The sequence below is a fragment of the Cynoglossus semilaevis genome, chromosome Z, assembly GCF_000523025.1.
Source record: "Cynoglossus semilaevis isolate Cse_v1.0 chromosome Z, Cse_v1.0, whole genome shotgun sequence".
NCBI lineage: Eukaryota > Metazoa > Chordata > Actinopteri > Pleuronectiformes > Cynoglossidae > Cynoglossus > Cynoglossus semilaevis.
Genome location: NC_024328.1, coordinates 9,471,078 through 9,487,898, shown reverse-complemented (window position 1 = coordinate 9,487,898; position 16,821 = coordinate 9,471,078). Strand labels below are relative to the sequence as shown.

The window sequence follows — 16,821 nt, the reverse complement described above, 5'->3', positions numbered from 1 at the left end:
TTAGAACTGTATTCTAACTGTAAGAGCCCAATTTTAAGTATTTTCTATTCAATATTTTTGCTTTTGTGTAGCTTCTTTAGCTCTGTATGGTTATCTTCGTTATATTTGAAATTGTACATAAAAGATTAAAATCACAGATTACAGTTTATTTACATATGCCGATGCTTTATTTACTATACAGTTGTGCCTATTCCAAAGTACATTTCATTATTCATATAGATGTGTGTTTGTGTGTGTGTGTTTAAAGGAATGACACTGACTATTGAACACAGAGTTTTAACCATTGAACTTAAATTTTTGATGACCAGACAATTAGGCAGAAATTACTGCACAGTACAGCAATTATTACATATAATATACACGAGTATTTACAAGCATGGACCAGGTTCACTGGTATTATAATGTATTATCTTCAATACCACATCAGTCAGGTTTGAGATGGATCGGTCTACACCTGAACATCAACAGACTCTTACACACTAGGGGCCACCTAATCATTTAGGTATCACAATAAACAAGTTTAAACCATGAGTGTCCAGTTCACTGATGACCAATTCTCTGACATGGGTAAGAGTCACAGCTGCTGTCTGTGGACTACAGTACATGTCACCAGTGTTCTCAGGTTCTCAGGTTCACACCAACTTCACCACTGTCCTGCAGGGAAACAGCTCAATGTACAGCTGCTTTTTAGTCTGTCATGAAGCCATCTTACAGGCCACTGCTGAGATAAGAGCAGCTCCACGTCCACTCCCCTCCTCAGACTGGATGAAGGTGATCTCACAGTGAGGCGTCAGGTCCCAGACCATTTTGTGGAACCGGTCACGGAAGCTGAGATAAAGAAAGAACGTTGTCAAAGTCTCGAGTATTATTTTATATTATTATTATAATAGTCAAATGCCTCACAGAATGAATTTGATTAGTTGTGGCTTAATCACAATTAGTTGTAATTAATCACAATTAATTACGATCATAATTAATCACTATTTATCATGTTTAATTGAGAGTAATCAGTATTTTTAAATATGACAAAACTTTTTTATATATAGATATTGCTGCCAAAAAAGACAAAAAAAAACATGTTTTTTATTCGTCAGTAATCAAAATGATGGCGTTATTAAAGAATATATGCTAAAATAAAAAAATTGCTTCACAGAGTCAGTGCATTGCAGAACATTTGATTAAAAAACTTCAGTGAAGCCATTCTCCTTAAACTAAATTCTTCTTCTTTTTCTTTCGACTTTGTCCCTTTTTTCAGGGGTTGCCACAGTGAATCATTGATTTCCATCTCTCCCTGTTCTCTGTATCTTCTACTCTGACTCCAACTATCTGCATGTCCTCCCTCATTACATCCATATATCTCCTCTTTGGTCTTCCTCTCTTTCTCCTACCTGGTAGCTCCATCTCTAACATTCTTCACCCAATGTCTCCACTGTCCCTCCTCTGCACATGTCCAAACCCTCTCAATCTGGCTTCTCTAGCTTTTTCTCCAAACCTTCCTGTCTGTGTTGTCCCTCTAATGACCTCATTCCTGATCTAAATTAATTAACTAAATTAATTTGTCTACAGTCCCTTACAATCTATTTGAATGCCTTTCGAGTACTGAGATGGTATTTCAACTTCAGGGTGCTCTGGTGAATTTAAAACATTTTCCTGCAGCATATGTAAATGATGGGTATCAGCTGTGTATTAGTAACTTATTTAGTTTTTAATATTCAATTTTAACAGGGAGACATCGCTCTTTCTTTTTTAACTCAACACTTTGTAACTATTTCAAACACAGGTATTTTCTCACCATGGGTGCAGCTTGTAGACAGAACCATCAACTCCCACTGTGATCTTCAGGAGTTCCTGGCAGCGCCGCTCCCTCATTCGGTTGATCACACCAGCGAGCCCTGCGCTGCACATGTGAGCAGAGCGAGTGGAAACGCTCTCACACACCAGACGCACAACATCGCAGTCCAGCTCTGAGGGCAAAACGCCGAGTGAGGAGAGGATGTTGTAGATTTGTTTTCTGTCACCAGTGTCACTGCAAAAAGACACAAAAAAGTGAGAAGGGGACAAAATAGCTAAGGGACAAATGTTCTTTCACTGATATTTACGGCTAAAAATACAAAGGTAACTATTCTATATTTCCCAAACTTTTTTTCTGGGGATCCATATTTTAAAAGTCAGAAAAATTTGCGACCCAAGTCAATAGACATTATTCTCCTGGGGGACATGATGCAAAACGACCCCTCTCCCCTAAAAAATCTTTTTATCCCTATCTATGTCTTTTATCTTTTTACTGGGTAAAGAAGGAAGCCCAATAGAAATAACTGCAAAATAGCCTAGGTACAGCCTAATGGTTAGCAAAATAAGTTAATGTCAAAGTAATGAAAGATAATTCTGATTGATAAGAATTACCAGAAGACAAACTAAATAAATATTAGCATTTAATAATAATAATAATACATCTTGAAAAACATTTACATCAAATTGCCTTAATTATATATATATTATTTATATATTTATATAATAGATACATATATAAACATATATGTACACACATATGTGTATATATGCATCTATTTATACATATATCATTTTTAATAATAATACTTGTAATAATAATAGAAAAAAATCCTGATCAACATTTACATTAAATTGTCTTATTTACAATTGTTGTAATATCTGACTTATATTGTTGCTTATATATTATTGCCCCTATTGTTATATTGTATATTCTGTCTATTTTGTTAGACCGCAGCGCCCGATAATCACCTCTCCACCTGTGAGACGTAACGTGTCTCGAAGCTGCCCCGTGTCTTCAGCAACTCTGACGCTTCACCGTTGAACAGCAGCTCTTCATTCACCAGTTTTATCAGGACAAGTCTGACCAGCTCACCCATGTACTTACCGCTGATCAGCTTCTCGTACCTGCAGCAGGAGACACCAAAACAGAGAGCTGAGTGCAAAACAAGCAATGTACTGTAAGGAAATGATTTGAGGAGAAGATGATTGAACGGAGGAAGGAAGAGGGATTAGTGAATCATTCAACACACGAGCAAACAACATATTTCCCCGAACTGGCCGAGTGGGTGAGTCAGACAACGTCAAGTCCGGGAATGGCATCAGCGTTTTCTCAGTGGAGCTGAATAGGGGGGCTGACGGTGCAAAAAGGCAAACAACCATTAGGCTGAAAAAGCACCGTGACGAGTGGAGAGAGACCATTAATCTAACATCCACAGCTGCTGACAGGCCAATGACGTATGAAGGCCATGGCATTCACAAACATCCTGATGAGAAAACAGCTGGTAGCTTAGCACCTTCACAGAGACCCCAGATGAGGGTTCGGCCAAGTCTGCCACAGTAACATGATTGATCAAAAAATCAGGCAGAGACTCACAGCTGATGTCCAGGGTTAATCGAGGTCTCGTCCACCACTCTGTCGTACTCCAACCTGAAGTCCTCCAGCTCCCCCTTGTCTCCAAAGGCCCCCCACTCTGTGTTCACGCACATACGTCCTTCCTCTCCTTCCACCAGCTCCACCGTCCTCATCTCCTCCATGTAACACGCGTTACAGCCAGTACCTGGTCAAGCAAGGACACTGATCTCAGACCAGCAGTGTGAGTGTAAGTAACATGTTACAATGTGTTCACCGCATCATCTCTTACCAACAATCATCCCGACCTCACAGCTGCGGTCTTCATAATAGCACGAAATCATGGTGGCGACTGTGTCGTTCACCATGGCCACCACGTCCATCTCAAAGTCCTGAATGAAGAAGAAGAGAGTGAACTCCTTGTCATTGTGACACAGCACACCACTGCACACAGCCAAATGTGACCTCTGCTTTGAACCCATCACCAAAGTGAACAGTGGGCAGCTTTAAGGGGAGCAGTGAGTGGGGACGGTGCCATGCTCAGAGCAGCTCAGTGCTAACTTGGCAGCTGGTGGACTCAAACCTGAAACCTTCTGGACCCAAGTCCACTTCCTTAACCACTAAACCACCACTGCCCCGAATGAAAAGATCAATGTTACTACAATATGTTATGACAATCATCCACTTCTGCACATGTTTGCAGTTCACGTCATCTACTGATCATACTGAAGTTTAAAATGTAAAATCTGCGTTAAGTGCAGTGACACCATGTGGTGATAAATGATAACGACATTGTTATTTAAAAAAATGTAAAAATTTAATGTGGGTTTTTAACCCTTTTTAAATGAGTCCCATGACCCAGTTTTGGTTGGTGGTTTTTTGAGGTCATGTGACACGATGTGACGACAGAGTGGTGCAGATTATAAATAATTGAATGAAACTCACTCCTCGTCTCTTGATTGCATCTCGGAGCAAACCCACAACATTGTTCCCTTCTGCTCCGGAGGCCTTGAAGCCTTTGGTCCAGTTGAGCAGGATTCCCTGTGAACAGAGAGACAAACATCTGATGAACCAATCAGAACCTTTACAAATACAGCCATCAGTAAACCGACCGTACGGCCGCTGCTGTGTACTTCAGAGTGAAGTTTTTGTACCTTGTCGATGTCCTCGTGTCGTACTGGAAAGGAGAAAGTGAAACCCAGAGGAAGCTTTTTGTGCTTGATGTGGTGTTTGTCCAGGAAGTCGGACATACATTCGGCTATATAGTCAAACAGCTGTTAAAAGAACACAGAAATGATGTGGTCATTCTGAGATCTGAGTATCATTTAAAGTCAAAAACATTTTTCAAAAAAATCTGAAAATGTTTAATTATTCTAATGATCTTTTTTGTTTTATGTTTTTTTTACTGCGATTTACTGACCATTTCTGCCGTCCCGGTCATGGCGTCTTCAGGGATGGAATACATTTGGTTCTTGGTCTCCACCTTCCATCCCCTCTCCTCATCCTCACCCACGATGACCAGCATGACACGGAAGTTTGTTCCTCCCAGGTCCAGTGCCAGGAAATTACCAACCTCTAACAGGACAAACACACACACACACACTTTTTGTTGCTTGAACCTGATCATGTGACCAGACCCTATATTATTAGTGTGTTCCCATTTTGGTTTTCAAGAATTATTGTGATACTTTACTCATTCTGCTGTTTAATATAATACTGATCATCTACATACATGTATGTGTGTATAAATAGATGCATATATACACATATATGTGTGTACATATATGTGTATATATATGCATCTATTATATATAAATATAGAAATGATATATGTATAAATATTGTAGATCTATTTGTATACATATATGTAGACATATATACACACACATATGTATGTCATTATATACTGTATGTGCCAACCCTGATGCCCTTTTTCTTTTAACTTTTCATTGAAACTTGGGCTAACTTTTAGCACTTGCTGCTCTCTCTGGCATGATTCACCCTAATATATGAATATTAAAGAATGTACCTGAACCCTCGGGGGTGGAGCACACGTACGTCGGGAGCATTTTGACACTGGCCTCTTCATGCGTCTCCAAACGCAGTCCCCTGTCCATTTGCTGCTGCATCCTCTTCATGACTTCTTTGAGCTCTTCTTTAGTCAGTCTGAACTCTGAAAGGATCTGCTTGACCTGCGATGAGAAGAGAGCAGAGCAGCGCCGCAGAGGTCACACACACTCCTGATCAGATTCACTGTTACCGTAACAATAAGAGATGTTGTTGCTGTTGTTGTTGTTGTTGTCACCAGAGTCACCCATCTTACCCTGTAGATTTCATCAGCCGTGTAGCTGTAGCCGTATGGGCTCCTCACCATCTGACTGAGACGAGAGCTGGCACAAGGCATCCTTACCTGTTTACTCTGTGAGTGGCTGTGTGTGAATGTGTGTGTGCGTGTGCCTCTGGAGGAGAACTCCTGATGTTTTTATGCCCAGATTGAAGGGGGCTGGATGCAGCAAAGCCCACCCTTCTTTCTCCAAAAAACATCACCCCATTAGCCCTATGAACACACAAATTTAGGGCACTGTACAAAGTTTAAAATCCAGGTTCTGGTAAATATTCTGCGTGACGAGAGCTCTTTATTTGTCATAAAGAGTCTACAAATAGATGTCAAATACACTGCTAACTATATACTATATATTTTATTTTAGATACTGCAACTATCTCATCAACATTAAGTTACAGTTTTTCTTTCAGGGTTTTTTTTCTTTAAAAATCTATTAAAAATGACTAAAATGTTTACTTTTTATGACGTGTAATTTTTTATATTATACATCCATAATATTATTTTTATATATTTTTTTAAGAAGTGAAAATCCTGTATGTGACTCTAACCTCACACTGTAAACATATTTATCATAGATATAACAACTGTTAAATTTCTCTTTTTCTCTTCTTTATGTCATAATCCTCTCTTTTATTTAAGAAAGACATCAAGACAAACATCAGGAACTGCATGTGAATTGAAGAATCTTTCTTGTCTTAATCTTAATCTTAATCTTTAAAAAAATCTGACCTTTGATCTAAGAGCCATTACAACATAGCAACATGCCGAAAAGAAAAAAGCAAATGACCCCAGTGATGTAATCCTGTCTTTTTTTAGCAATACTGCTGTTTTAGATCAGAGGTCTATGTATATATGTGTTTAACAAATTAGTCTAAAATTAGCAACAATGAGGGAGGAATGACCGCAAATGATTAATAATAGCATGCGGCAGGTTACGACCTCCTGTTCTTATCATCCTCAGTGTGTACTTGTCCACAGGTCAGAGCTTTTTTTGGCTCTGATCTGTGGACACTGGGGTAACAGTGACCTTCTGTCTAATTCTATGTAAATAGAAATGGTGACACTGACCCAAGACGTGCTGCATAATTCAATATAGAAAGATTCTGGAAATACATTTTGTATGTAATAATGTAGTTTCTTCTATATATTGTATATACAATTCACATGTCTATGTGTAAATGCAGTTGAGTTTGACCACCAACTCTAACGTCTATGTTTGATGATGTCATGTAGTTAATAGGCTCTATTAGGCAGTGGTAAATGTTTGTACAGAGTCAACAGAAATCTGCATGTGTAGAGGTCAAAGGGTTAATGTGTGTTAATGTCACGGTCTTTAACTTCTGTAATTTGAAACCGTCATGCTACAGTGATGGACATTCATACCATTTTAGCTTGGGGCTACGTCAAAAAATAATTGTTCCTTAGTCCAGTCTATTGTCGCCTCAAAAACGAATGGTTGGTGCAAAAAACATGTTGTTGAGTTCCCTGGGTCTGAGAGAAATACATAAATATATATATATTTATATATATGTATATATGTGTATATATGTATATGTATATACACACATATATAATATTAGAAAAATAAATTTAAAACAGGCAGAAATACTCTGTGTAGTAGCATGTACTATATATATATAGATATACATATATGCATGTATATATGTATATATATGAAGTATGAAGTATGAAGTATATATATGTGTATTTATAAATAAGTATATATATATATGTATTTATATATGTATTATTATAAATAATACATATATAAATGTATTATTCAAATTTATATATATATATATATATAAATTTGAAATTTGAATAATACATTTTAAACAGGCACAAATACTCCGTGTAGTACCATGTACTGTATCTGCAGCTGTGAGTTGAATGTGGGCCAAGTACTTGTCAATGGCTGATTATCCGCCTAATTTAACCAGCCTTGTTTGCATGTGGCGCCACCTGATGGAGCTCCATTCAGCCAGCTGTCTCCTGTGCTGTATGTCAACAGGTTACTCGATAGCAAGAAAAGGGGGATGTAAAGATCTGTTAGTCTGGCGGTTTATTACCTCATACTGTACATCCAGGAATTTGTGTCACAGATCCTCACTGCGCCACGTGAGCCCATTCGTTAAGGTTAGCACAGTGAAGCGGAAAGCTTTTATCTCGGCTCCGGCACATGTAGCCTCCGGATGCATTTGTTGTAGCTGTGTCTTTGACTTATATTCATGTAAACAGTGGGTTTTGTTACATTTACATGTATGCATTTAGCAGACGTTTTTATCCTTAACATTTGAGTTGAAGATTTAATACATTTTGGCATCTGCATAGCCATAGGTCAATTCAAAAGGTCAATAAGTCACTCCAATGACATCATTTATTAAATCAGTTGCCTTATGTGCAATTTGATTACTTTATCTAAATAAGTTTTCTTCCCTGGTATTTATTTAAAATAATTCCAATTGGAATAGGCACTATTCCAATTGGAATAATTACACATACATACATGTGTACATATAAACACTTATATTCACATATATTGTTATTTACCTTCTCCATCACAAGGATTTCTGAATGCCGAACATCAGGGCTTTGCGATGAAAGTTCATTCGTTCTTTCCAAAAATGTAAGAGTGGAAATTCCCAAATTTGTCCTGATGAGTTTTTTCACACGTTTTACCGCCCAAACATTACTTTTGGCTATATTTCCATGTATGATTTACGATTTTTTTTTTTAAACTATATATATATACAAAGTTTAAGATAAAGAAAATGCTTACATTATATTTAATTCCCAAAAGCATAAAAAAATGTATATCTAAATAAAAATAATTTTGTTGATCAGTTGACTTCTAGGTGCTAATAGAGAATTCTAAATAATAATCTAAATAATTCAGTTTTTATCTCTAGCAGAAATAGCCTGTTTTAAATTCTGAGGATGTGTCCTCATTCTTGAATTTCAATCGCCAGGTATTCCATTTTCTTGTTTTCTCTGACAGACGGTTAGAGGAAAAGGTAGACGGGATTTTCCATCCAAGCCTTTGTTCCAGAAATAAATAAAAAAAGAAATCTCCTGTCTTAAAACGTCAAGATCAAGACAGCCTCCAGGACCCAGCTGATCGTCCTACCGTCATTGGTTCAACTAGGAAATGAAGAAAAAAATATATAGTTTCAGCACAGATGCATGGAAGGCTTATGCGTTTCCATGCCAAACTGTGTCTCTTTGGAAATGAATTACAGACACACTTCTGACATGGAAAACACTTAACCACTGAGTTAAGTGGCCCGAGGACATTGTTAAATGGAGCAAAATAACCAAAAATAAAGCATCATCAGGTGAGGGCAGTAGAGGGTGACTTGTTTTTTCTTTTTTTAGAGAAAACAAAAATATAATTACATGAACTGTATATTCACAGCAATGTGTATTGTCAATGTTTTCATACTGTGTCCCTTCTGACCCATTGGTAATGAATAATAATCTTGTATGTAATAAAATATTCCTGTATTTTGAACTATGTACATTTTAAGACAAGTCAGAAGCAGTGCCTTGAAAGTTGTGTTCGAACAGGGTGCTACCTTTGGCTACTGAATCAGATGTGGCTCTTCAACCACTGCAATGTAGTGCCTAACTGTGCTAACTGACATCTGTATGGTAAATAAATAGCAGATGGGAAGGTGGTGCCAACAAACATTTTCAGTGCCCTTGGTAATATCAAAACAATACAATGACACGGGAAAACTGTTAATAATGAGGGGAAAGTAACAAAAAGGTTTTATTTTTCATGTGATTTCTTTTGTTTTTATGTAATTCTAGTTAAATTTGTGCTTTTCACGCTCCACCGGAACCATGAAAATAATTTAACTTTGTTTCCACGGGAACCGTTATGCCGTTGGACCTGGTAAGGATCGTGACGTGGTGATTGGTCACTTAACACTGTGGCGAAAATAAGTGAGTTGTCGTCCACCGGTTGTTGTTCAGTCAGGTATTTGGACGTTTGTTTCCACACCCTAAAGTGTCGAACAGAAAGTTTCGACTTCGGGAATCGAACTGTTAGCTGTTGAAATTTGCGGTAAGTTGACTGAGGCCTCGAGAACAGCCGGATAATATATGCAGCTAACTGTGCTTGACTTGTTTTTACGAGTGTAAACAACGCTCAAAAGCGTATTGCCATGTCCATTATTGCACTGTGAAATGCCGAACATGTCTGATTTTGTAATATTAGTGTAACCCTATTAACAATATAAGTCTTTATGTATGTTTATTCACAACTAGTTAGCTTTTAGCTTTAGCAGGGCGGCTACCTTAGCACAAGTTTAGTTAGCAGCGGTGTTAGCGACAGGCTGTTCGCCTTAGCTGGATAATAGTCTCATGTGATTTTGCACATGTCATTTACAGAGTTGGAACACTAGTGCATTGTTTGTGTGAGTGTATGTGACTGACAGCGGGAGTGGGAGAGAGAGAGCTGACGAACAAGAGAAGTGACTCAAAACAGCGCCAACAACATGAAGCTGTACAGCCTCAGCATCCTTCACAAAGGGGCAACCAAATCCCACCTCCTTAAGGCAGCATATGATCTGTCCTCCTTCAGTTTCTTTCAACGGTCAAGGTAAGACTGACGGATTCTATATCAAACCACCTATATCATGTAATAATACACCCATTAATAATATCCATCATATAATCAATAAAAATCAAATAAGCTAAAAAGTAAATAGACGTTGCCTGTAAAAGATGATGGATAGGAACTATGAACGAAACTCAAGATTCTGTTTTCTCAGTTTTTGAGGACCACAGCCAATGGTTTCAATACAGTATAATAAAATACAAACGAAGTAAATGAAAGTAAAAGAAGTAATATGACTTGAAGACATGTTTTGAGGTTTTCTATGATTGGTTTATGAATTTTAAAATATGGGTCACCAGAAAACAAGTTTGGGAAACACTGACATACATCACTGTTGTGTCTTTTCATGTGATAATTATAATTATCAGTGATTATTCTCATCATTGTTTCACTCTATTAATGACAGATTGACATTGTTCTCTTTTCTGTTGTTCTTAGTATTCAGGAGTTCATGACCTTCACCACTGCCTTAATTGTTGAACGGACCACACAAGGAAGTCGTGCCTCAGTCAAGGAACAGGGTGAAAATAAAAATCCATTCATTTGTTTAAAGCAGAACTTGCATCTCTAGTCCGCTAGTCTCTTGTCTAATTCCATGCTGTTTATTAATCAGTAGTGAATATACTGTTAAAAAGTCAAATGTGTTCAATTATTCTAATTTTGGGCAGTTTTACAGTTGACATTGTTTACCTGAACTTTCACTTTTACTTCTGCCTTTTTTTTTTTATATATATAACAAAGTGCACCTGCCTTTACAACAGGAAGTGATGTTTTTGTTTTAATTTTTTTTCAGAGTACCTGTGTCATGTGTATGTGAGAAATGACAACCTGAGTGCAGTGGTCATCGCAGATACAGAATACCCACAGAGAGTCTGTTTTACATTGCTGGATAAAGTGAGAATGAAATTCTTCTACGCTTCATCATATGGGTTAAATTGTGAAAAGGTAATTAAATTAGATTTTGTTTCAGGTGCTTGATGAGTTTTCCAGGCAGGTGGACAGTATAAACTGGCCCTCTGGTAATCCTGAATCCATAAACTACAAAGCCTTAGACATTCACCTCGCTAAATACCAGGTCAGTGTTTATCAAATCTGTTAATTACAATATTATAATAAAAAAAAAAAACTGTCTTTGCTTCCCTTATGAAGTTTTTATATGATGCTGATATGTTCTTTAATGTTGCCATGATAAACACATAAGAGGAAATTCAAGAATGTTTGTTGCTGATTTAATTTAACCTAAAAGATTGGTGGAGTTTTTTGTTTCGTTTTGTTTTTTAAGATTTTATGTTTTTTTTAATCTTATGCTTGTTCTTCCCAGAACCCCAAGGAAGCAGATGCAATGACCAAAGTGCAGGCAGAGTTGGATGAGACAAAGATAATTTTGGTAAAATACCACAGAAACTCTTGATCCTTCATTCAAGTTTAATTAACATATTGTCACGCCCAGTAAGAATACCTTTTTTTGTACAATTTTCTTTCAACTCTTACACCAGGTCGCAACCTGCTCTTTAGCATTTTTTATGGAGGCTAATCCTTTAAAAAATAAATGGTTTTGGGAATGAAAAGAAAAACATTTTATTGACGTTTGGTTAAAATTTCAAAGTTGTTTGTTTTTAAGGGTTGAAACATAACTCTCCTCAATAAATATATAATAATAATAATACAACTTGCCAAAAATGGTGGGAGACACATGGGAGATTTGTCTTCACGTGTTTTAGTAATTAAAATCAGAAACACTTAGCATCTCAGCAAAAGTGTTTTTTTTTTTGTTTTTTTTGTAGCACAACACCATGGAGAGCCTTTTGGAAAGAGGAGAGAAGCTGGACGACCTCGTGGCAAAGTCAGAACACCTGGGAAACCAGTCTAAGGCCTTCTACAAAACTGTGAGTACTGGCAGCCATTTTCTCACTTTTTAAATAACGACACGTGTGTGGCCACCGCTCAGCTCTAAGTGTGTGTCTGTGTCAATTCCACAGGCGCGGAAACAGAACTCGTGCTGTGAAATAATGTGATGTCACTTGCCTCATTTCCATGGACACACTTATCTCTGCCTTTCTGCTTTTCCTACATCTCCCATCTTCCACTGGTCACCAGTTTTCAACACCAAGGATGGGGATTTTGACAGGGATGGGAGGCGAGGGGGGGACTGGATGGGAGAAAAATAATAGTGGGAGGTGGTTGTCTGGACAGTGACTGGGCTCAAGGATTAATGGGATTTGGTCAGGGGGAGGAGAAAAATCTGTAGTAGCTGTTGACCTTTTTAAGGGGTGATCATCTGTGTGGTGTCTCTGTTCTAGCGGAGGACGGACCTGTGTGACGCATTAGTGATGTTTTATCTTCAGAACATTGAATATTACCTGGATTGATTTACATCCCAATAGAATAATCTAAAATCTTTCTTCGACAGAGTATTAACTATAGACGTGCTTCTGCTTCTGGGATACTTCGACAAATCCACAGGCTTATGTAACATTTTTGCAGCGTGTCACTGTTTAGCGAAAACGTTAAATCTGACCGTTTTCACCGCAGACGTGATCACTTCATGATCACTAGATGGCGCTGTTTATTAACCGTTTCCACTGAGCCTCAGTGAGTTCTGTCCCACCACGCTGATGTCAATGTCGCAGAGCAGTTTGACCACAGGACATCCAGACGTCTTGGGATTTTAATTCTAATTTTAAACTATTCTTTGCAATACTGGATTCAATTCTACAAATTGTGTGCTTCTCTCAAGTCTCATAGTGTTATATTAAACATCTGCAACATTCCCACTTTGGGTGATTGCGTGTTATTGTGTGATTGAAATGAGTTTTAAATTATGAGATGGTTATATGTATATATAAAGATGTTTCTCAATCAATGCAGCCTTATTGCTGTGGGATGACTATGTAAACGACCTGTGCTGTGTGAGAATCACCATCTAACGTGTCGATTTGTTTTCTCCATTGCTCTGTGTACTGTACCATTCTTTTAACTGTTGAAGCTACACCACCACCTAAATCATCTGTTCACTTACTCTTTACTTACATTTTACCATGATATTTTTGTGAACTTGCTGTGTGGGTTAATTCTCTGTTCTCTGACTGTTTCTAGTCTTTATGGGCTGTGTAAATTCAAATGTCATTCTCAGCAGACATGACACTGCTTACATTTGTGACAATGTCGTCTGAATGGTAATTATTCCTTCACTAAATACAGATAAGTTTAAAATGAAGACACGTTTTTGGTTGTGTGTATTTTAGATTTTTTTTTAGATTTCTTTGACAATATGTGTACAATTTGCTGAACACACATTATCTGCAGACTGCATTGATGTTGAGTGCCTGTGTGTTTTTGTGAGTGTCTACATTTTGCTATCTCCTTTTACGGTGTAAACGTTTGTGCAATATCACTGCAGACTGTTGGTGTCGCAGTGCAACGCAGAGCGAATAAATTGATATATTTCCCAGAAACGTTGTACATTCAACTTTGTCATTTTATCCTCTTAACCTTAATGACGCCAGTTTGTGGATGGTATTTCTTAAATTTATTTAAAAAAAAAAGTTTTTCTGTTAATGGACTACATTGTACTGTTATATTGTAGGTATTGATGGAGATATTTTGCTGATCAGTAGTACTTACTATGTGACTATGATCAGCAGATTTTATTTTAAGACAAAATAAGTTCTAATAAAGGTGTTTTTCCTCTGTATGAGTAGTTTGTATTTGAAGTAAATTTTAGCCAACCCTAGAATAGGAGGGCGGGGTCAATACAAAATAACACGACCACGCAAACGCCATAAAGATTGGGGATTATCTTGACATTAACCATTAATAAATGTTACACACAAAAAATAAATAAAAACAATTTAAATTAACTTCCGTCCTCCAAAACCATTCCTCTTGGAAGTAATAAGACGTGTCCAAATATGAGAGTGAGTGTACTTATATTTACTAGGACATATCTATCGTGTTAAGTGACTTCTGTGGAAGAGTTAAGTCTTCAGACAATAAATACACTATCTTTGTGAACGTGTAATTTTAGTCTAGTCCCGCGTATCTTCAGGATACATAATTCCGGAGGCTTTGTTTTAGGTACTTTCATTTTTTGTTGAACGCCATTAATATAGTTAATATATATAGTTAAATAAGCAGTTGAGTTACTTCCGGTCAACTTCCGGAAGCAGAGGCGCTCTGCTTCTGGTACTAAATGATGAACAGTTAAAGACAAACTAATTATACATTCTTAACGTTGCATATTGTCAACAACACCTGATGTAATAATAACGTAAATGTTATAAATAAAATAATGTTTATTATTCAAGGTGTGGATATAACGAGGGATGTAAATTCGATAATATTTCCCAATAAAATATCTTTAGCTTTTTGATGCAGAATAGAAAATGTCTGAACCTTTGATGAGTCCAGTTTGGTTCGAAGTATTAATTTGTATTCAATTTGTGTTGCAAACCACGCCGTCGAATATGCAAATAAAAACAAACTTCACAGTCACCAAACCAGTGAACTACTTTTTTTTTTCTTTTTCTTTTTTTTAGCAATCGATAACTTCATTGTCTTGAATACTCGCTACCTGAATGCAGCACGTGAGCAGACACACCGTGTGGTGAGAATGTGATAAATCCAGATTTCCCAAAGAAGCGCCTGAACGCAGCAGGAGATCCAGACAACAGCTGAAGTGTGTTCGTGTTTAAGAGAGGGAGTGCATGTTTGTATGTTTGTATTAAGGAAAACGAGCTAAACTATCTAGGAAGAGAGAAGTGTGACGCTAGCAGAAATGTGGACGGAAGTACAAAACAAGAGCGAGCCTCTCATCAACAGCAACCCCAACACTTCAGAGGTGAGGAGGCGAACACGAAAACACGACCCACGCTGCAGTTCTCGTGTACATTACTGAACCCGGGCTATTTACACCGCTTATTAAAATACTGTGTCAGTCCGGGTAAACAACTCAAACGTTTTAAAGTGACTTACTTCAACTGTTTTTGACCCTAGTTGAGACTTTCTTATCTATTATCTGATTATAAAACACTCATATTTTCCACGCAGCTTCCTCCTCCTCCCCTTTCTTAACCCTCTCATTCTGCGGTCGGTTTCTTATCTGGTGCATGATCTGTCCGAATTTTCTCCTTTGCTTCTTCTTTGATCCAAAATAAATAATTTCATAATTGACACTTTTACCTGCACAACAAGTCCAACAACCCTCTAACTCCCCTTCCGCTCCGCCCAGGAATAAAAACATTGTGTCGTCTGTTGTACTTTCTCCACTTTATCTCTGTTTCACCGTCTTTCAGGTCTTTATCCCAGATATTCCTCGGAGGCTGTTACCCACCGCACTGCAGAAAAATGGTGAGGGTTCAATTCTCTTTTTTAAAAAAATACAAAAACTAGTACTTAATAGTTAATATATATATATATATAAATATATATAATTAGAAATATAATTGTATTGTCCTGTGGATGCTACGAACAATTTAAAATATATATATTTTCATTTATTTTACATTTCTTACTCTTAATACACACGACTAGCCGTTTCTCATTTGAAGATTGGAGATTCCTGTCTGCATGTTAAAGGTCTATCAGTGCATAAGTGTTCATGTTGATGCTGGGTCACCTCTGGTTGAAGGTTCAACTGCAGCTGTCACTCACTCTTCCTGCACAGAGAATTCTCTGACCTGTGGGAGCAACGGGATCATCCCCGGTGAGCAGAGTCTTCTTGTACTCTTTATTGCAGTGTTTGCCAAACTTTTTTTTCTGGGGACCCTTATTGTAAATGTCACTAACCTTCGTGACCCAAGTTAATAGACATTAATCCTAAACTCCTGGGAAACAGGATTTGAGATGACCTCTCAGGGTTGCGACCCAGTTTTTGGGAAACAATGTTTTGTTGTACTCTGCTAACGACATATTTTCTTTTAAAATATTTCACTTATTTCAGGTAAAATTTTTGGCTTTTGGCTCCTTCTGCTTTATACATTAGTTATTGTGATTAACAGCAACAGCATCTCATGTGTCAGTATTTGAACTAACAACACTTTAAAGCCTAGTCAGTAAAAAAAAACGCATATCATCTTAACGCAAGTTTCAACTGTTGTAAAAAAAAAAGAAAGAAATGTGTGTAAGTATTTAAAGAACTGTCCCCAAGTACTTTTATTAAAATGGAGTTTTACTAAAAGTATTTTTTATTGTCGTTACTTTTATAAAAGAAGCATTTTACCTTGGGTTTGAGTCGTCAAAAGAGTTTTGGTTTTTTTTGTTTGTTTTTTTTATAATTCACCACACCCAACATCTCTCTTTACGAAGACGTTAGAATAAAACAAATATTTGGATATCTGGAATACATGAATCACAATACAAACCGAAGGACCAGTGTGTTGCATGTAGAGACATGTAGGCAAACTTCAGGGACGGTAGCTTCAAGGTCCCTAAAAACCAAAACAAACCTCCAGTGCTAGTTTTTTACTGATGAATAGTCCTAACTGTACATTT

The 16,821-nt window shown here is 37.3% G+C and overlaps 2 protein-coding genes across 2 annotated transcripts; one reads left to right on the top strand and one right to left on the bottom strand.

Annotated features, from left to right (window-relative positions):
- Positions 1 to 148: 148 nt before the first annotated feature.
- gck (glucokinase (hexokinase 4)) lies at positions 149 to 5,819 on the bottom strand. Its single transcript, NM_001328251.1, is given in 10 exon segments — positions 149 to 828; positions 1,793 to 2,026; positions 2,761 to 2,916; positions 3,386 to 3,569; positions 3,654 to 3,753; positions 4,307 to 4,402; positions 4,516 to 4,635; positions 4,782 to 4,936; positions 5,391 to 5,553; positions 5,685 to 5,819. Coding segments are annotated over 10 exon segments (1,422 nt in total). The 5' UTR covers positions 5,766 to 5,819; the 3' UTR covers positions 149 to 695.
- Positions 5,820 to 9,578: 3,759 nt separating this feature from the next.
- ykt6 (YKT6 v-SNARE homolog (S. cerevisiae)) lies at positions 9,579 to 14,021 on the top strand. The gene is made up of 8 exons (XM_008336116.3): positions 9,579 to 9,774; positions 10,101 to 10,311; positions 10,768 to 10,850; positions 11,123 to 11,223; positions 11,300 to 11,404; positions 11,651 to 11,716; positions 12,114 to 12,215; positions 12,309 to 14,021. The coding sequence occupies exons 2-8, from the start codon at positions 10,208 to 10,210 to the stop codon at positions 12,342 to 12,344; spliced, it is 597 nt and encodes a 198-aa protein (XP_008334338.1). The 5' UTR covers positions 9,579 to 9,774; positions 10,101 to 10,207; the 3' UTR covers positions 12,345 to 14,021.
- The last annotated feature ends 2,800 nt before the right edge of the window (positions 14,022 to 16,821 follow it).

Bases quoted from the DNA above. Each gene is read 5' to 3' on its own strand.
- ykt6 (XM_008336116.3), top strand. From the start codon at position 10,208: ATGAAGCTGTACAGCCTCAGCATCCTTCACAAAGGGGCAACCAAATCC. The intron at 10,312-10,767 runs GTAAGACTGACG...TGTTGTTCTTAG, and splicing joins AGTTTCTTTCAACGGTCAAG to TATTCAGGAGTTCATGACCT. The intron at 11,717-12,113 runs GTAAAATACCAC...TTTTTTTTGTAG, and splicing joins ATGAGACAAAGATAATTTTG to CACAACACCATGGAGAGCCT.